Consider the following 18,506-nt stretch of genomic DNA (forward strand, 5'->3'; position numbering starts at 1 on the left):
AGAAACGACGAGTTGGCCTTGCACGCGGCCTCCGAGTTGCCGTCGTAGCCGATGCAAAAGTCGTTGAGGAACGAGTCCATGACAAGGACACCGCCGGTGACGCCTTGGTCATAGCCAAAGAAGATGCCACCGAGCGACGCAAAGACGCAGACAACGATCGCGTAGACCTTGGAGCCCTCGGTCTGGACGCTGTTGTCGTAGGCACCCATGGGAATCGCGACTGCACCCGCCATTTCTGACTGTAGTAGTACTGGGCGCAAGACCGCAAAACGAAAAGTGAGAAGGAGCGGCCAGCGTTAGCAAAAGACGTCAAGTCAAACCCACCGTCTACGTTTGATGTGATCAAGCTTTGGCGCGCAACGTGTAATTTAATTCGTTTTTCATGCACCAGCTGGGCACGTTGAAGTTGCTATGGCGCGCCACATGGTCGAGCGACGAGGGTGACACACGCACCAGCCGCCACAGGCGCCAGACGCCATCTGGCATGCCGCTCATTACTGGATATTCGTTTTGTACTTGATATTTGTAGGCAAAACCAAAGAATCCATTACTCGATTCATGCCCGACCAGCTTTTCTGAAGCAGACCCAGGTCGGCAGCCAGCTTGTCCCAGCCACCCATTCGAGGTCCGGCGCAGCTTTTTCGTGACCAACACGACCCGTCTATTTCGCGATCATCTCGCGCTTTGTATGGCAGCTAGGTGGCTTGGCTCCTTCAAGCTGCAATTCAAGCACAGCTTCAAGGCTGCGTGTTTCGTCAAACGAGGCTTTCTCGGTCGTGCCGGTCTTGCTACGTCAACGCTCGGTATTTCCTCCAGCCGACGTGCCCAATGCGCCGGCCATGATGGGACGCTGCATGATACGACGACGCGGTACCGCAGCGGTTGCGTCGTCAACGGGGGCATCCGCGGTCGCGCCATCGACACGATCGGGATCAGACAATAAGAACTTGGCCGCAGCACCCAAGTATACTGGCCGCAAATGATGGCGTTCGTTGCAAAGTTGAAGTCGCAACTTCAACATGGAGTCGACGTGGCGGACCTACGCACCACTCAATTCCCCTCGGTCTTGGTGCTAAAAATCCGGTCCCCACCGGATTGCAGCAGCCTCCTTGCACCATTCATGTGGGCGGCTGTCAAACCTTACCGTCAATCGACTTGACTCTTCGAGTTGGCGCCATAAATATGCTACACTGCAACACAAAAGCGCTCGTTGTACAGCTGACTGAGCGACGCGGGAACGTCGAGTCGTCCCGAACAACAACCACAACACGACTACAAGTACATACGACGAGACGGTGCAGGCTGCACGGCAGTGGGATGGAGCCTTAGCAATCAGAACAGTAGAACACTCTGCTTTGCCACCCTACACGACCCGCAAAAGAAGGAGCACTTGTCGACGCAAGCCATCTATCTGTATTCGCAGCGTGGTTTTGTGCTACTTGAGGAGGCCGTTGGTCGCATACGCGCGGAAATGTGCGCTTGGTGACATGAGAATTGCATCAAAGCGCGCGAACTTGGCACTCACGTCGTCGCCGTCCTTGCTGCGGACGCTTCGGACGCCTTTGACCGCCGACCCGACGGGCATGGCCATCTCCTTGATGTCGCTGCCGAGGCGGCAGTCATTGATGTACTGCTGGAGGAGCGCGGCGACGTCCGCCGGGAGCTGGCTGGCCTGGTTCGTGGCTTTCTTCTTCGATTTGAGAAAGAGCGCGACAAATTGAATCGCAGACGCGCGCACCGAGACGCCGGGGAACTTGAAGCGCTCGTGGCCCAGCGCCACGAGTGCCTCTTCGGTGATGTGACTCAAGGCCTGCTCGAGCTTCCCTGGCATCGTCACATTGAGGTGCCGCGCGTTCTCGTCGACGATGGGCGGCAGCTTTGTCGGCAACGTCAGTGCTGTGTACACCAGCGGTGCGCGCAGGAAGCGGCTTTTCATAGCGACCGACGTGAACGCGTAGACGGTGCCATCAAACGCCGCCACGATAAACTTGGAGCCTTTTCGAATCGACGACCAGTCGGCGGGCCCGGCGCCGTCCGCGTAGGTCACTGCACAGTAGCCTTGAAACCCGAGGCGGGGCGGCGCGCCAGTTGTGAGGTTGCTGCCCATAGCCATGTCTATTGGCAGTTTGGCTTGCTGGAGGAGCACGCGGCTCTCCAGGTACTTGGCGGGCTGCAAGAGAAAGGCCTCGAGCGCCGTTGCGTCCGCGAGCCAGTAGTTGACGTGTTCAAACTCGGCCAGAAAGCGGCGGTCGACTTGCAGACTCGAGTAGCGTTTGTGGGCTGCCGTGAGCGTCACGGGGCAGAGCCCGCCGAGGCGCATGTTCGTGTGCGAGTCCAAGTACACTTGCGAGAAGCGAAGGTGCTGGAGCGGCGCCGCGCCACCGGACGCTATGGCTTGCATGTACCTAACGTCAACCAGCCTATCGCTACAAGCGCAGAAATCGTATCCTACCCGTTGGCCGCACCGACGATGCGCGCAAGCAGCTCGGATGCATCGGACAGGACGTGCCACACACTGCGCCCGTTGGTGTCGAGCATTTTAAGGTACCCGACGCCGTACGTCATGGCGTACAGCACAAGCAAGCGCAGACGATGGAGTTGCCACTGCGCCATGGACTTGAGAAATTTGATGTGCGACGGAGGCGGCGACCGGCGCAAAATGGAGGAAACGGAAGCGTCAAGGCACAGGATACTCATTGGCATCGACGGCTCGGTGCGCTGGAGGCCTTCCCAGAGCGACGCTTGCCGCAAAGTGCTCGGGAACCCGTCGAGCACGTAGCCCGACTGCTGCACGTCAATGGCCTTGATGCGCAAGAGAATGCACTGGAGCAAAATGTTGTCGGGCACGAGATCGACGTCCACGGTCAATGGCGTCCGCGAGGCAACGTACTCGGAGACTGCTACGTACAACTCCGTCTCGTTTTGACACCGGAGGACCCAGTGGAGGATATTGTCGAGGCTCAGGTAGACCCATTGGTGCATCCGTGCGAGCGCTTTGGCCAACGTCGTCTTGCCGCAGTGCGGCGGACCAATCACCGCGATGGACGCGACGACTGCACCCGGTTTCGTTGGTCGCTGCACGTAGGCGCTGGGCGTTGCCAGAAAGGCAGCCACCGCCTCGGAGCTCGGCACGTAGACGCGACTGCGGTAGAGCACCGCCTCGGGCGACTGCCGCGTTGGGATGCAAGCATCGCTCACGGGACAGTACGGACCATGGTGGCCCAGTGCAATGTACCCCGCCGATAGCAGCGGCCCCAGGCGCGTGACGGGCTGTCGCTCGGGGGCGCAAAAGAGCTGGTGGCGGCGCGTGAGCACATGGTTTTCGAGGCGCCGCAGTGCCTCTTTGAGGACGCGGGTTGGCCCCCGGCTCGCGTCAATCGGCGGTGCCACCTCGACACCGACCTCTTGAAAGAACGCGAGGCCGGCGGCGTAGAGTTCGAGCTCCGCAGCCACGTCGCTCGCGATGGCTTGCGTCGCGTCGTCGCGAGCGGCCGCTTCTTCAGCCGCCAAGCGCTCTTTCTTGAGCTTGGGGTCCTCGGGCTCGGCGCCGTCGTCGTCGGCTGCGTCCGGGTCTGCAGGCGGCGGAGTGTACACCCACTGGCGCATTCGCCGGGCCACGATCGCCGCCTCGTCGATCGCCAGCGGTACCACGAGCAGTGGAAGCCAGCGCTGGTCGGCGCAATGCGTCAGCAGCTCTCGAGTGGGAAGCCGCGTGGGGCCTAGCCCCGGCGCGAGGCAGAGACTGCCCCCGGTTGTCGCATGCCGCGACAGCTCGTGCCCCAGCGCCGCAACGTACAACTGCGTCCGACTCGTTTCGTCGAGCGTCTCGCCGTCGCCCAACGCATGCTGCTGCAGTCGAATGGCTTTGGCCGTCGCCGCGGCGACAGCCGCCAAGTCCACAATGCTCGTTGGCTCATCGCGTAGGGCCTCAACAAGGTGCGCGGCCTACCACAGCCATATAGACATCGGTACCATAGAGCAGCAACGATCGTACCAGCGTTGAGCGGCCCGAGCCTGTGAGACCATGTAGCCACACCACAGGTCGAAACTCCGTGGTCGGCGCTGTCGGCAAGTACCGACGCGGGTTCCGATCGAACATGGCCTTTTCCTTGGGGCCTGCCATTGCGTACTTGGCCTGGTCGACGTAGCTCATATACTCGGTCTTGCCGGGCACAGTGCGATGCAAACTCGCCGTGTTCCAGTAGGTCACGGGGCAGAAGCGGCCCGTGGCGCCCCATGGTTTGGTACTCTCGTCCTCTTTGGTACAGCCGTCGTCGGGCCCGTCAACGCGGTTTCGATCGAGGCGGCGGAGAGCGCGACCAATCGCAGCTACGTTATCGTCCGCATCGGCACTGGGGTCCATCGCGACATGGGCGACCGGCACTTGGCCGAGACGCGACAGGACCTTTTGGAGCTTCTCGCCGTAGCTGGCTTCGGCCGCGTCGGACGCTTTGGGCGGCTCGAGCACGAGCACAAGGTCCAGAGACGCGTTGTTGGCTTCGATCGTACCCACGGTCGCTTCGTCGAGCGGTAAGTCATGCAGAATGTACCCACTCCGCGAGAACGTTTCGTCAAGCACGAGCTGCGTCACCATAGCGTGGGACATGGTCAGGCCTTGGCGCAGCACGACCGTGTGGAGCGAGTCGAGGGACGGCGACCGGAGCACCGAGAGTGGATCCAGCGTCTCGACCTGCAGCTTGTGTGCAAGCGCCGCCAGCACGGCAGAGTACATAGGGTGGTCCACACTCCATGTTGGCGTCGAGGTCAGTACCCAGAGCTTGGTCGGCAGCGGCGTGCTCGGGTACGACGGCGAGCCACTGCTATCGACCAAGTGCCGAAGCACCGAGTGCGGGTGCCGGAGAAATGCGGTTTGGGTTTCCTTCGACGCCATCACGTAGAGCTAACACATTCCATTCGTCAGACTATCGCAGCAGGATTTAGACCGTACCCGTCCGGCAAAGAAGGCGTGGAACTCGGGCACACCTGGCACCACCTCGCCGGACGCCCATAGAACAGGACAGAAGGACCGGTACACCGAGAGCGTCCGGGGCTCGTTGGGTGGCAGCAGCGCTTGGTGTTCGGGCGGCACGGGCAGCTCACCGTACAAAAGCCACCGAAGCTGCTCGTCTCGGGGCTGGCTGAGAACGTCCAAGGGCATTTCAACGCGAACGGCCGAGAGGGATGGCGGAAGGCGCGACAGTGGCGGGTGTGCCTACGCTATGCATGAGACGAGACCAAAACGAAGCCAAGACGCACCCCCGACACCGCATGGATAGCGTGCTGCAAGACGCCGTTGGGCGACTGGTGAAAGATCACATCGACGATCGTGAGCTGCGTCTTGACGAGCTGCATGGTCATGCTCACACCCGACTCAAAGTCCTGCATGCCTTTCGAGAGCTGCTTGAGGTAGACGGACGCCACGCTCAAGCATCGATCATTCGATGGCGCCGGCGCGTACTTGTCCAGCTGCGATAGCTCGTAGGCTGGCACTCGAAACGGTGCACTCGGATCTGGCGGTGGCTCGTGGACAACCCCTTCTTCGTCGTCGCGCGGTGACGCGTCGTCATCCGCACCTGCGTTGTCGTCGTCGTTGGTCGGAAGCGGCACGACGGGCTGCGCCTCGACCGTGACGAGCAGCGGCTCGGGCTCAATGAAAGTGCTCGCAAAGCCGTTCTCGTCACTGGCGATCGTCCGGTCGCGGGCCGAGGAGATCGCGCGCGTCTTGGGGTCGAGCAGCAACGTTGCAACATGGGCTTCGACGTTGGCGTGGGTCCCGCGAAGACAGAGCAAGTGCGTCACACTCATCTACACCAATCGATCCAAATCACCTATCCACGATCCACAAAGTATGCATTGTCGTACGTCCATCGCATTCGCATCGCGGAGCGCGACGACTTCGTGCGGGTACACGTCATCGAGCACGTAGCCCTGGCACTCTAGTCATCATATCCGTTTACAGATCGACGTATCAAGGTTTCAAGTGTACCTTGGAGATGGTGGCTGATGTAGTCGACCACAAGGTCGATCGCGTACTCGCGGCTGACACTCTGACCTCGGCGCAGCATGCTCTTGACCTTTTGCTTGAGCTGGAGAAGGTCGCTCTCAAAGATTTCTTCGGCCGTCGGCTGCGGCTGCGACAAGACGAGCTCGAGCGTCGCCGCCAGACCAATGTACTCGAGGTTGAGCTCGGCCGCGAGCGAGCGTGCCAAGCGGGTCTTCCCGACACCGGGCGGCCCCACGACGCAGATGCCCGGTCGTCGTCCGAGCAGCTGCGCAATGGACGCCAACGCCGGGTCCCACGCATCCTGCTGGCGCGCGTTGGTCAAGTAGTGTACACGGTACCGGCTGCCTTCGTTCGAGCGCTCAACGGGCTTGAGCGGCTTCAAGTTCGAGCTGTGGACCTTGAATTTACGCGCAAATTCAACAAACCCGCCTTCGGACATGGCCTTTGTCGTCGCAACGATCTTTTGCGAGAACGCGCCAAACACCTTTGCGTGGTTGGTGCACAAAAGCGCCTTGAACGAGAGCGACTTGGACTCGGGCGAGAGGGTCGTCGCGAGGAGCCAGACACCGTTGCGGTACGAGTCTTCGAGCCCCGGTGTCAACGTCTTGTGCGGGCAGCGCGTCATGTCTACTCGCACGCACATTTATATTGCCACCACGATTCGTCGCCGGTGGTGTACCGTCGAGAGGCGCGAGGACGCGTGGAAGGCAACCGTCGAGCATCGGCTGGTCTTCCAGCAGCACGGCAGCCATGTCGGCCACGTTGGGCCGTAACACCATCGATTGCAGCGCAGTTAAAAAATGTACATACTAGAAAAAGTTGATTCATTTCAGATTTGAACAAGCGGAAAGCGTACCTCGCGCGAGTCCACATACGGCACCCAGAGGTCGCAGATCTCAAAGAGCGCGTCCATAAACGGGCTGAAATGCATGTACTCTTGGTTGAACGCGTCGTTGGCCCAGTCCCGCTACATGGTATCGTAGCGACAAAGCAGAAGAAATGGAGATACCGCAACAAGGTCGCGCGCGGTCTCGGGGGTCGCGTTGGCCACCATGGCGTACGCGATGCGCTGCAAGACATCGAGATAGGCCTCCTAGACACAGACGAGCTTGAGACCAGAAAATGCGCCAAAGAGAAAGTAAGAACTTGGTGGATAAAGCCGTGCACGTCCTTCACAGCCACGTCCCAGAACCCGTGGAGCAGTGTCTGCACGGCCGGGTCGGCTTTCACGTGGTCGCGGCATTGCATCGAGTACTCGGCGTAGACGACATCGGGGCTCGGCTCCGCTTCGGCTCGCTTGGGCACATAGAGCACCCGTGACGCCATTCTCTGTCCTGTCTGCCGCGCCCAAAAGCCGCCAGTTGGCCGTTGGCGTTGGCACCACCGCGACCGTTCGGGATCGTTTTTGAGCCAATCAACGACGCGTTTGATCGAAGTCGATGTTTGATTGGCTGAAAGGTGCCACCCGCTTGGGCCCCGCCTGTTGGACACCTGCATGACCAACCCAAGCGCAAGAAGCGCTCGCTCGCAAATGAGACGCTTGCAACCACAGCGCCGCTCACACGTCGAACGGTGTCTAGGACAGGGTCCGCTGCGGCGCCCCACAAAGTGCAACCTGTCCGAGGTACAGAGCTCGAGATGCGCTACAAGGCCATCGAGCACGCGCCCGAGGTGCGCGCTGTCGTCGTTGACGCCGTTAGTCGAGTTATCTCGTTGGCGTGTTGGCTGACACGCCCACTTCGACTCTGTCGAAACGTCGTTTCTGCCTTGCTCCTGTGCGACGATGCCACGTCATTGCCTACCCATTACTAATATATTGCAATAGATTGCAATAGATTGCAATTGCTCGATATTGTGTCGAGCGCGCCAAACGATTGGTGGATTGGTCGACACCACAGAAATAGTGTGTCGACGACTTTGCACTTTCCGGCGATGGCGAATCGGGCGCTTGCAGCGCACGAAGCTGCGTTCCAGCTGGTCCAAGAGCCGAGCGCGTTCGCCGCTATGAGCTCACTCCCGCACCCGGCGCCAGTGCTCTTCTGCCTCACGGGTATGGACGAGCCGGTCTCGTGGCCGCTCTGCGCCGCGCAGGCAGCGCAGATTGCCGGACTCCACCCCGACAAGACCATCTCTGCGGCCAACATTCATCTTGACGAGCGCTTCATGAACAGCTACCACGACATGCATGCGGCCATGTACCGCACCTATGTCCCGCACTTGGGCCCATCGAGCGACGTGTACATGGAGCTCTCGCATTTGATCGTGGACGACGTCGGGGACGCCGACAGCTTTCGCCTCCAGCCTTCCAACGATGACACGGTCAATACGACCACGTTTGGCATGCTTCTGGTGCTGCTTCCGTCGGAGCACACGGGCGGCGCCGTCACGTTCACGTTTGGCGGCCACTCGACAACATTTGACGACGCCGCGTCGCTCGTCGAGACACCGTTCAGCGCCGCCTTTCTCTGCGCGACCATCACGTCGGCGCCCATCACGTCCGGGCGCCGCGTTGCACTCGTGTACCGTTTGTACTATGGCGACGTGGACGGGCCCATGCGCATGGTGCCGCCAGCGCAGGACGCGGCCATCGCGGCGTTCCGTGCGATTGCGCAGTCAACGACGCAAGAAGTCCAGTGCGTCGGGCTGGAGCTGGAGGACATGGAGGAGCAATATCTCTCGTTTGCGTCGCTCACGACTTGGGAGGCGGGGTTCGTGCACGTGCTTCTCGCCGCCGGCACCTACGGCGTCGGTCTTGCGAGCCTCGACATGAACCGAAATGGCGTCATTAAAGCATTCGAGCCGCACCCAACGTGCGGGATCCCCGACGCCGTCGCCCAGAGCTTGATTGGCCTGACGCTCCAAGGCTTTTGCACCTGCCGCCGCCGCAGTCGACTGCCTTCCAGTGTCCGTCGTGCGTGCCCGTGTACTGGCCGACGCGCCACCGTGTCTGCATTGTCGACCCCGTCACCGTCTGGGACGTGTTGGAGCAGCGAGTATGCGAGCGCCATGGCGACAAAGCCGCTGCGTACCTTGGTGTCTCGGACACGAAGGAGCTACTTCTCGGTGCAATGCCACTTGTCGGCGTGCATGGCCCGGCCCGTCTCTGGTGCAACCGGAAGGGATGCTCACAACCCACGACCTTCGCCAGCTGCGACGAGAACGCAGCTTGTCGTTCCTGCAGAAGATGCAGATGCTCTTGGTCGCGTTGAAGGACGTGGCGCTCTCGGCGGCTTTCTTGGATGCAGTCGCAATCACAGAGGCGCTCGTGGCGACCAAAGTCGGTCCCGTCGTGCACTGTCTCTTGTCCCAGCATGGATGGGAGCCGCTGCAGGCGTCGGTGCTTGGGCTCGTTCGGCGCTGGATCAACTCTGATCCCGACGCCACGCTGCAGCTACTCACGAGCTTGGCCGGCCTCAACACCAAGTCCGTATTGTGTCGACCGCTGCGTCAACCGTACGACGCCGAGCTCTTCAAGCGCTGCTACGGCGTCATGCTGGCGACGCCTGGCCTCGTTGGCACCGAGATGACCCGATTCGATCGCGGTCCGACCTTTGTCACCGGTCTCTTCTTGCTCGAAGATTACGTGACGAGACTCGTGCCGCAGCGCCAAGCCGCCAACTATGTGAGTCAGCGTCTACCTCTGATCTTTGTACCAGCGATCGACGCCTATCTCTTTGCCTACCCGTCAGTCGATCGCTTGCTCTCGTCGTCGCCGCTACCGCTTTTGGACCTGGCCGTCGGGCTCGAGTCGGCCGTGCGCTGCCACATGTCGCTGCCGCTGCCACCGACGGTGCTCGAGACCATCTTTGCGGCGATACGGCCCATGACGGCTGACACGCTGACGGCCATTACCACCAACGTTGCCAGTGCGGTCCTCTTCTTGGCGTGCGTCTCGCAGTGTCTGGATACGTCGCTCTTTCACAGTTTGGTCGACGTTTGTGGCCTGGGACTGCTCCCGACGGTCCATTCGATTGCGCTTGAGTTTCCAAACCACGCGCTTTTGAACCAGCTTGTCGCTGCGTTCATCGATACCTCGGTGGATGCGCTCGTGGACGAGTCCCAGTGGCCCGAGTGGCATCTCTGTCCCGTCCCCGTACGCCCCAATGACGAGAGCTTCGCAGCCAAACCCGGTGTTCTCATCCTCGTCGACGCTCTGGCATTCTTGGAGCGCATGGCGCCAAGCAGGGCGCGTGCCTTTGCAACGAGGTACCTCCAGCGGCTGCCGACAACGCTTAGTATGATCCACGACCGACTGGTGCCGGTTCTAACGCGCCTCGGTTGCCACAGCGGCGCCTACGATGTGCTGGTGGAGGCGACGATCGATCGCTTTGCCGCTCTGCCCCACCTCGCCGACTATACCCTGCCTCGGCCGTGGACTCTCAACCCGAACCACTGCCCCCAGTGCGATGAGGCAGATCGGTTCTTGACACAAGCAGGCACGACCCGTACGAGATCGTGCGCAAGCGACGACGGCGTCTGTCCGAGACTAATGCGTGTTGTCGACGCGAGCGCAAGCCGGTTATCGTCCTTGGCGAGGACCAACCCTTCCCCCGGGTGTATGTCCTCGAGAAGGTGCGCCAGCCAGGTGACGTCGCCGACGCCGAGTGGTACATGGCCGAGAAGATGAGAAAGATCCACGCCCACGTCTCGGCATTCGTCACAACCTTGGTGCGCCAACGACAGGACGACGACGCGGCAGCCAGTGTGACGAACGCACCGCCGGCCAAGCGCCTTCGGTCTTGAGTCCTAACATCGCCATACTATAGTTTCACTGACGTTCATCAAACGACTCGAGAGTACAGATGGGCTGCATGTATCAAGAACGTCGACGACAAGACACGACGATCGTCGATTGCCCGACGGCACGAGCGTTGGCGTCGTACCCGCTGGAGATGGTCGACGTCTTGTTTTCGCAAAAAGCCTTGCATCCTGACTGGTGCAACTGCGTGGCCCGCGTATACATCGTTGCATGCTTGTGACGACCTCTTCGAAGGCCCTTGTCGGCGGTCGGCATGCCAGCTTGATGGGAACGTGACACTTCCCTTTTGCACGGAACCGGCAATGCCAATCGATACCTCTGTTGTACGGGGGATAGCGATAAAACTGTCAGCGGCGGGATGTGAACCCGCGAGTGCGAACACACTAGAACTTGAGTCTAGCACCTTGGACCGCTCGGTCACAAGGACTTTGCCATACTACATGACTATTCCCATATTCTTTAGATGGAAATTCGAATAAAATGAAGACACTAAATGCAAACAATAACCACAACATTGGACGTGGGCATGTAGTGTACCCGAAGAGAGCTCTCCTCACTCGCGCCAATGTCGTTTAGCACCCGAACAACCCAGTGAGACAGCATTACGAGCAGGGTACCTTCCAGGCACGGCGTTATCCGGATATCTCCGGATAATTTATGTACAGTACATGTACTAGAAACCGGAAAATAATGCAGCGCTGGATAAGCAGCTTGATACAATGAAAAAAGCATTGCACTCGGGCGCCTGGAACAGCAGGTGCCCCACAAGATTATTGATACCTTGATACTCCAGAACATCACGCTGCAAGGGCGAACATCCGGATATGTATCCGGTCGACTAAAATCACCCAAATGAGTCTTTCTGACTGGCTCCTGCAGGGTCGTGGAACAAGACAGCGCCGCTTCTCGTGGATTTTGGAACGTGAAGAAAAGAATTCTGCAAACGAATGGCACGGTGTTATCAGCGAATGAAACATCAAGCTTGACCGTTTCCGGATAATAATTACCTTTTCTGGCTATTTATTTATTGCACTCTTAACAGCCGAGTGCAGCGACTCGTCGTCTCGCGCCCATTTTTGCCACTGAGCCACAAGTTTCTCCAAGGTACCATCCGCAACACGTATACACTTGACGATCACCACTGGTGATTTCACTATCTTGAATGGCTTCGCACCCCCGATATTCGTATTTATTCCGTTATTATTCCTTACAAGGCGGACTCTGCCCATTCGCTCCGACCACCTCAGAGAAGCTCCCTTGGCAAATTTGTCTCTTGGCAAATTTGTCTCTTGGCAAATTTGTCTCGCACAGGTGCTTTGCTCGTCGCCGAAATCCATAGGTTGAAACAACTTGATTGGTTGCGTGCAACTAGACTATCAACCTGCTGCAAGTTGAAGCAGGTGCCCTACATGATCAGTGTGCAAACGACTCGACCATGCATCCAACGACCTCTGCGCTCTGCGACCGCCTCCTCTACAGCTCGGACGACGACAGCGACGACCATTTGACGACTGTCGCCACCAAGTCGCTCGGCGAACTGCTAGAGATTCCGCTCGACCTCCCGCGCGACTCGCCGCAAGCCGACCGCCGGCCCGCGCTCGAATGCCCCGTCTGCCTCGACGCGGTCTGCAAGCCCGTCGCCACCAAGTGCGGCCACGTCTTTTGCGACGAGTGCCTCATGCAAGCGCTGCAGCGCGCCAAGCACAAGTGCCCCGTGTGCCGACGTCGCGTGACCCGCAACCAGCTCCTGCGGCTCTTTATTTAAGCACTCAACTACCATAGTAGCCATTCCAGTTGAGCTGCAAGAGCAAGTCCTACGCGACGCATGGCACCGCCCAACCAAATGCTGCAAACGTACCTCGACAAACGCCGACGCATGGCCGTCGCACTCGCGCTGATGCCGCAGCGCATCGCAGAGCGCGATTGCGTCGCCGTCATGGTCCTGCGCTGCATCCAGCACGTGCAGCAAGAGCTCTTTGGTGTGGTCAGGTGTAGCGATCGACCCGAGCTGCAGCTGCGTGCACATGATCGAGAGTCGCGTCAAGCACGTTTGCACTGCCGTCTGCACGGCGGCCGCGCCGCGGGTTAGAAAACACCTACTCCAACCGGGGTTCGAAGTGCGCATTTTCACAAGGTATACCGCGCCAGGAGAGTCGCCACGTAGGCGTCGTGGCGTGCCTGCAGGGCCATCGTGTCAGTTGCTGTCGCCACGGCCTCGCGGAGCGCATGCCACTCATGAACGAGCACCTAATTTGCATCGTCGCCCAGTAAGCGGTACCCTCTGCTACCTGGGACGTGTAGCTGTGCAACGTGGCAGCGACGTGGTGCTGACAGTAGAGCGCGCGATCGATCGCCCGACGCTCTTGCAGCGCCAGCTGCACGCGCGTGAGCAGCCAGCGCAAGCGGCGGCGAGCGTTGTGGAGTTGGGCCAACGTCGCTTTGAGTTGAAAGAGGAACCGGTGGACCTCGACGTACTTGGCCACCGCCGACGGCGGTAAGAAGAGGGTGAGGGCGTCCGGCATGACGTACGTCGGCGTCAGCGTCACAACAAAGGACGCAACCGACACACTCATCGCATGCGGCGCCAGCACTAGAAGCACAACGTGTCCGATGAACACATAAACTGTACGACGTACGGGACGTGAGCGTCGACGACGACGCGTAGGCAAAGCGCCCGGGCACCCGCGGTGTGTACGAAGCCTCGGTCATGGCACTCGCCATCGCGTCGTTGAGCACGTCAGGCGCGCCCCACTGCACTTTGGCATGGTCCAGACCGTCCACCACAGTTTTGATAAACATGTCGACCCAGAGACCTACAATACTCCACATCACCAAAGCGGCGAGCCAAGTGCGCACCGCCCGAGAGGAGCATGGTGTCATGCAAGGTCGCGAGGTGGTCGACCAACCGCATGTCGTCCCGGAGGGCGTCGAGGGCGACGGCGCCGACGAGCGCCCGGAACCCGCGGATCGGTGCATCGAGGCTTGCGACAAGTAGCGTGTCGATCGGCGCAAATGCATCTGGCTAAACCCCGCAAAATGTTAGGTTTTCGCGCTTTTTTCCCAACATTTTCAGCTTTTTTCAGCATTTTCAGAGGTGCAAACTCGACGTACCTCGTGGCCGAGCAGCTGCGTGTACAGGGCGGCCATCGTCGCCATCTCGAGGGGGGCGACCGTGCGCGGAAGAAGCTCGGTGCTCGCGTACGCCTGCGCCATGGACGCTCGCGCCAGCTTCCATTGCAGCCACTGGCGGGACGTGCGAGGTGCGTCGGCCGTCGACGGCACTGATGGACGCTCACGGTCGACGGTGCCGCCCGTGGTAGGGCCGCGTAGCAGCGCGCCGACCGAGTCTTTGCCGCCGCCCGCCGGCTGCAAGATGCGGACGCTCGATTTGGCCATCGACAACGACGTGAACTGTGCGTAGAGCGTGTCGGCGACGTCGTTGCCATCGCCGCCGGGCGCTTGCTGCACGCGCACCTGACTGCGTATGGACGCCACGTCGTTGTCAGGACGACGCGTCGTGTCCAGGACGTCGGCCATGTCGTCACTGACGCCGCCAGGTGCCGACGAGAGCACGCGAACACCCGGCCGGTACGACGATTCGGTGGCGTCGGCGCCGGCGTAGAGCATGTGCCACATATCCGAGCCGCTCCCGCCCGGCTCTTGCGAGACTTTGACCTGGGATCGCAGCGGTCGCGCCGTATCGTCGTCGTCGGTGCTCGGGTAGAGAAGCGCGGCGGCGTCGCCACCGCCACCGCCGGGCACCTGCAGCACCTTGATTCCTCGTACGACGGCGGTTAGGGCTGCGTCGGTGCCGTATATAGCGTCGGCTGCGTCATCGCCACCGCCGCCGGGTTCTCGCAAGACGCGCACCGACGCCACCTCGTCGCACGTTGCGTTTGCACCCTCGTAGAGTGCGCTGGCTGCCGCGTCGCCGCCGCCACCGGGGACGTGGAGCACCTTGATCGTCGCCACGAGGTCGTCGACCGCGGTATCGCCACGGTACATGGCCTCGGCCGCCTGCTCACCGCACCCGCCGGGCGCTTGCTGCACGCGAATATGCGCAAACGACGCAGCGAGCGCGTCGTCGTCGTCACGATTGCCGTAGAGAATGTGCTTGGCGTCGTCGCCACCGCCACCCGGCGCGCGCAACACCCGCACCGAGCTCGATGCACCTGTCGTGCTTTCGGTAATCGGGATAACGACACCGTCGCTGTGTCCACCCGGTGCCTGCAGCACTTTGATGCGCGTCACTGGGACCTCGCCACTCGACGCGCCGCTGTCTTGGCGGGATGTAGCCGCAAGCAAGTCGTCATAGGGATGGCTCGTGGAGGCTCCTTGCGTAGCTACACATTGTTGCAATTCGAACTGACATCGAAGAGACGCCAATACCGTGCAGCCACGTGGCAGCATCTGCGCTCAAAAGCGCGTCGAGCTGGAGACTGGCGACTTGCTTGCGCGCCAGCCGGGCTTGTCGCCAGAGCTGCACGCGGTGGCGGTGCTCCGCGCGCTCCATCAAATCGGCGTAGCTACAGACAACCGCTTCATTGTGTTGCCAACCACAAGAGCGGCGTACATGGCCACGATGGTATCCTTGTCGGTTGCAAACTTGGCTGCGTCGCGGGCGGCTTGCGCGTCTGCCGCGCGCGCGTCGTCGGCTTGGACTTTGGCGGCCGTTGCACGCGCCAGCGTCGCGTCGGCCGCGATCTGCGCATCGAGCAGCTCTTTCTGAAGCGCTTGGCGCGCTTTGCGCAGCTGCTTCTGCCGCAATGCGTCCTAGATGAGCGGTATACCCTCTGCGATCGTGCCGTGGTGCGTACGTCCAAGGCCGACGTCTTGGCGCGTTCATCCCGCGGCGCACGCTGCATGGCCACGATGGCATCAGCGAGCGCCTGCAGTCGTGCCTGCTTGAGTGTCGCGACGCGGGCTTGGCACGCATCGAGGTGCGCTGCATGGCGCGCTTGGGCGGCTTGGATCGCGACGATGCTGGTCTCGATGCGCAGCGGCTCATACGTCGCCTATACGCTGGCATGAGCATGTCTTGACCGACCAGCGTACGGTGAGTAGGCCGTAGAGCGTTGGCGCCATGGCCTGGACAAGCCGAAGGAGGGTGCGGGACTCGGCAATCGACTCGACCCATCTGTCGTACTTGGCCAAGCAGTGCGGCAAGCGCTACGTACCAAGCGTGCTTAGAACGAGCCTCACCGAGACAACAACGTACGCCGTCCAGTTCTTCGTCGCCGACGAAGAGCGCGCGCGAGAGCGATGCGAGGTACGGTGCACTGAGCGCTGTAAAGAGCCACATGTACAGCGTCGTCGTCGGCGGCGCGCAGATCTGGCCGAGCACGAGCTTGTCGTACACGTGATCGAGAAACGCGCCGTCCGATGACGGCAGCGCGTCAAGCACCGGTCGGCCAATCGCATCGGCGTACTCGCACGGGCCGACCCAGAGCGTGTCGTCGTCACAGCAAAACACGGACGCCATGACAGCGGCGCCATCACAGAGCGCCCGCGTCGTCGTCAGCAGCGCAAGCACGGTCGGTGCGTGGACGTCGAGCAGATACGCCTACGCCGCATCGATCCACGCTACAAGTAGGGCGACGAGCGTACTTGCTGCGCCGCCAAGAACGTATGCAGGCACTCGGCCAGCGCCAGCCGCTGCCGACCGCACAGTGCGTCAGCCAGCGCTTGTAAGCGAACGACGTACGTCGCGGTCGTCGCCAATGTCTACGGCACATCCTACAGCGTAAGTGGACGCGGAAGAGCCGACTCTACCGTCAAAAGCGATCGCAAATTGCGGGAGACTGCGCCGTGCAAGCGCAGCTCCTCCGACACAACGCACATGCTCATGGTGTCCCGCCGCACGGCGAACAAGTCGGACGGCGTGCCTTGCAGCGCCAGCAGCACGGCCTACGCAGCGGTCATCCCCATATACGCCAACATTGGCTCGTACGTCGATGACGCGGGTCGCGTGGACGCGCACGACATGGCACAGCGCGTCATGCCCGCCGTACACGTCCTCTTCGTACAGACCGCGGCCGAGTCGAAGCATGCTCCGTGGCGTGGACGTTGAGGTGTGCGGACCAAGCTCTTCCCACGCCGACACGCCTGTCCGTCCTGTTGGTATCGCAGTCTCGGCGCTGGCCTCGCACCACAGGTCTCTCTCGGGCGACGAAGTGATCGGGATGTGCACAGTGCGCTGCTGCTGCGAAAAGAGCAGCTCGGGCGCGTCCCGCGGTGTACTCGACGCTATCGGCTTGGGTCGATGGCGCGGCTGTGGTCCTTGAAGCCGCTTGGGCATGAGTTCGTGGCCCGTCCTACACTGCTCCGTTAGCACTGACTCGAGACGCAAAGAGGACAGTGCGACGTACAAGAGCGCGCTTTGGACCATGTCGGGGGCGGTCTCGGCCAGCGTCGGCAGCGCCATCGAGATCTACCAACCCTGTTTGTCCGGCTGGTGACAGGCAGATGCGGCGACGCACCTCGAAGCGCTCGAGCTGCGCGTCCGACCGGTGAAAGGTCGTGTGGTGGAGTGCGCCAAAGAGCGAGGACGGCGCTGTCACCTGGTCACGCCACACGTCGCTCTGCACATCGCTCTTGCCCGGCACGGCCGTGAACGCCGTCACAAGTGCGTCCCTAAGCAGGGCGAGATGGTGACATGCATCGAGTGGCAAGAATGACACACGCCTCGTCATCGTTGGCCACGAAGGGCGTGTCGCCATAGAGACGTGTGGGATCGACAAGGAGTCCAACGTTGCTTTGGACGATGGCCTCGCCGCGGCGCAGGTTGGAGATCGTGTTGGGCGTCGTGGGCTGGGCGCGCAAGAGCTAGGACGGTCACCCATTATCATCCACTGCCAGATGTAGGTGCATGTACTTGAATCGTAGATGGGCCGAGGCAGCACTCGGTAAAGGTCGTTCCATCGTGACCGCCCGCGAGCGCGAGGAGGACGCGGAGCACGCCCGGCATGTCGATGGTCGAGGCAGCCAGGCGACGCTCTGCACAGCATAGGTGTTATCGATGGGAATGACAAGTGGAAGCGCGTACCATGCAGGCAGGAATCGACGATGGCCTCGATGCCATCCGCCATGAGCGCCCTATGCAAGTGATGCCGATGAGCCATCGTCGCGGTGCATGCGTCGTACAGGTCGCGCTCGCGAAGGCAGTAGGCTAACGACGCCGCCTTGCGCTGCACGTGCGCTTGGGCCATGTCGGCGACCACGATCTCGCTGGCCGTCGCGAGCTAAGGCGGAGATGACGCTTCAAGCTCGACAGTGTAGAACGTACATGCGTAAAGAGCAAGACGTCCATCTCGTGGCGGACGTCGCGCAGCCGGCGGCATGGCACAGTCGGCTACGTAGCGGTGCATGAGGTACGAGGCCATTCGTTCCTCTGAGCTACCTCGGCCAGCGTCCGCAGCTGCTGGACGAGCCCGACGACGCTCCGCTCGTGCATGGCTGGCGTCTTTATCCGGAGAATTCGGATACCGACGGGTTAAGTAGCGTGGGTTTAGACACATCAACTTCAAGCCAAGAACGTGAGCCATTTGCATGAAGATCCTTACTGCTCGGGTTCTCGAGCTACGAGCCCCTTACCTTAAGGGGCTCTAGACCTTTGTTAAGGTGATCAAGGGACCAAGGACTAGAGTCGAGATGGACGGCCTTGCTATTATACTAGTAGCTCATTGGATGATTGAGTTCGAAATGTGCCTATTTTTAGCCAATCCGTGACAGTAACGTTCGTGG

General features: G+C 60.9%; 5 protein-coding genes across 5 annotated transcripts; 2 read left to right on the forward strand and 3 right to left on the reverse strand.

Moving 5' to 3' along the window:
- Positions 1 to 6: 6 nt before the first annotated feature.
- Positions 7 to 233, reverse strand: SDRG_08759 (hypothetical protein; the record flags this gene model as incomplete). Its single annotated transcript, XM_008614656.1, has 1 exon — positions 7 to 233. A coding segment is annotated over one exon (225 nt), but the record flags the coding sequence as incomplete, so codon positions are not given.
- Positions 234 to 1,286: 1,053 nt separating this feature from the next.
- Positions 1,287 to 7,400, reverse strand: SDRG_08760 (hypothetical protein). Its single transcript, XM_008614657.1, has 11 exons — positions 7,151 to 7,400; positions 7,014 to 7,097; positions 6,861 to 6,971; positions 6,684 to 6,813; positions 5,987 to 6,631; positions 5,863 to 5,936; positions 5,257 to 5,805; positions 4,949 to 5,212; positions 3,995 to 4,900; positions 2,453 to 3,945; positions 1,287 to 2,405 (listed from the first exon to the last, which is right to left on the reverse strand). The coding sequence occupies exons 1-11, from the start codon at positions 7,328 to 7,330 to the stop codon at positions 1,436 to 1,438; spliced, it is 5,406 nt and encodes a 1,801-aa protein (XP_008612879.1). The 5' UTR covers positions 7,331 to 7,400; the 3' UTR covers positions 1,287 to 1,435.
- A 536-nt stretch (positions 7,401 to 7,936) lies between these two features.
- Positions 7,937 to 10,747, forward strand: SDRG_08761 (hypothetical protein; the record flags this gene model as incomplete). Its single annotated transcript, XM_008614658.1, has 4 exons — positions 7,937 to 8,814; positions 8,868 to 9,067; positions 9,124 to 10,405; positions 10,441 to 10,747. 4 exons carry the CDS (start codon positions 7,937 to 7,939, stop codon positions 10,745 to 10,747), a joined length of 2,667 nt encoding a protein of 888 aa, XP_008612880.1.
- Positions 10,748 to 12,186: 1,439 nt separating this feature from the next.
- Positions 12,187 to 12,557, forward strand: SDRG_08762 (hypothetical protein). Its single transcript, XM_008614659.1, has one exon. The coding sequence runs from the start codon at positions 12,199 to 12,201 to the stop codon at positions 12,526 to 12,528; it is 330 nt and encodes a 109-aa protein (XP_008612881.1). The 5' UTR covers positions 12,187 to 12,198; the 3' UTR covers positions 12,529 to 12,557.
- SDRG_08763 (hypothetical protein) lies at positions 12,533 to 18,216 on the reverse strand (the record flags this gene model as incomplete). Its single annotated transcript, XM_008614660.1, has 23 exons — positions 12,533 to 12,577; positions 12,622 to 12,859; positions 12,904 to 13,010; positions 13,052 to 13,353; positions 13,400 to 13,576; positions 13,620 to 13,785; positions 13,875 to 15,106; positions 15,153 to 15,289; positions 15,337 to 15,536; positions 15,581 to 15,778; positions 15,819 to 15,932; positions 15,982 to 16,326; positions 16,371 to 16,487; positions 16,536 to 16,670; positions 16,714 to 17,077; positions 17,132 to 17,193; positions 17,243 to 17,396; positions 17,446 to 17,588; positions 17,638 to 17,759; positions 17,809 to 17,858; positions 17,907 to 18,004; positions 18,049 to 18,114; positions 18,163 to 18,216. 23 exons carry the CDS (start codon positions 18,214 to 18,216, stop codon positions 12,533 to 12,535), a joined length of 4,626 nt encoding a protein of 1,541 aa, XP_008612882.1.
- Positions 18,217 to 18,506: the final 290 nt, after the last annotated feature.

The sequence above is a fragment of the Saprolegnia diclina genome (genome assembly GCF_000281045.1).
Source record: "Saprolegnia diclina VS20 unplaced genomic scaffold supercont1.27, whole genome shotgun sequence".
Lineage (NCBI taxonomy): Eukaryota > Oomycota > Saprolegniomycetes > Saprolegniales > Saprolegniaceae > Saprolegnia > Saprolegnia diclina.

Excerpts from the sequence above, each read along its gene's own strand:
- SDRG_08760 (XM_008614657.1), bottom strand. The coding sequence starts at position 7,330 with ATGGCGTCACGGGTGCTCTATGTGCCCAAGCGAGCCGAAGCGGAGCCG. Across the intron at positions 5,806-5,862 it reads GCGATGCGAATGCGATGGAC|ATGAGTGTGACGCACTTGCT; the intron begins GTACGACAATGC and ends CGATTGGTGTAG. Across the intron at positions 3,946-3,994 it reads GCTCGGGCCGCTCAACGCTG|GCCGCGCACCTTGTTGAGGC; the intron begins GTACGATCGTTG and ends TGGCTGTGGTAG.
- SDRG_08762 (XM_008614659.1), top strand. The coding sequence starts at position 12,199 with ATGCATCCAACGACCTCTGCGCTCTGCGACCGCCTCCTCTACAGCTCG.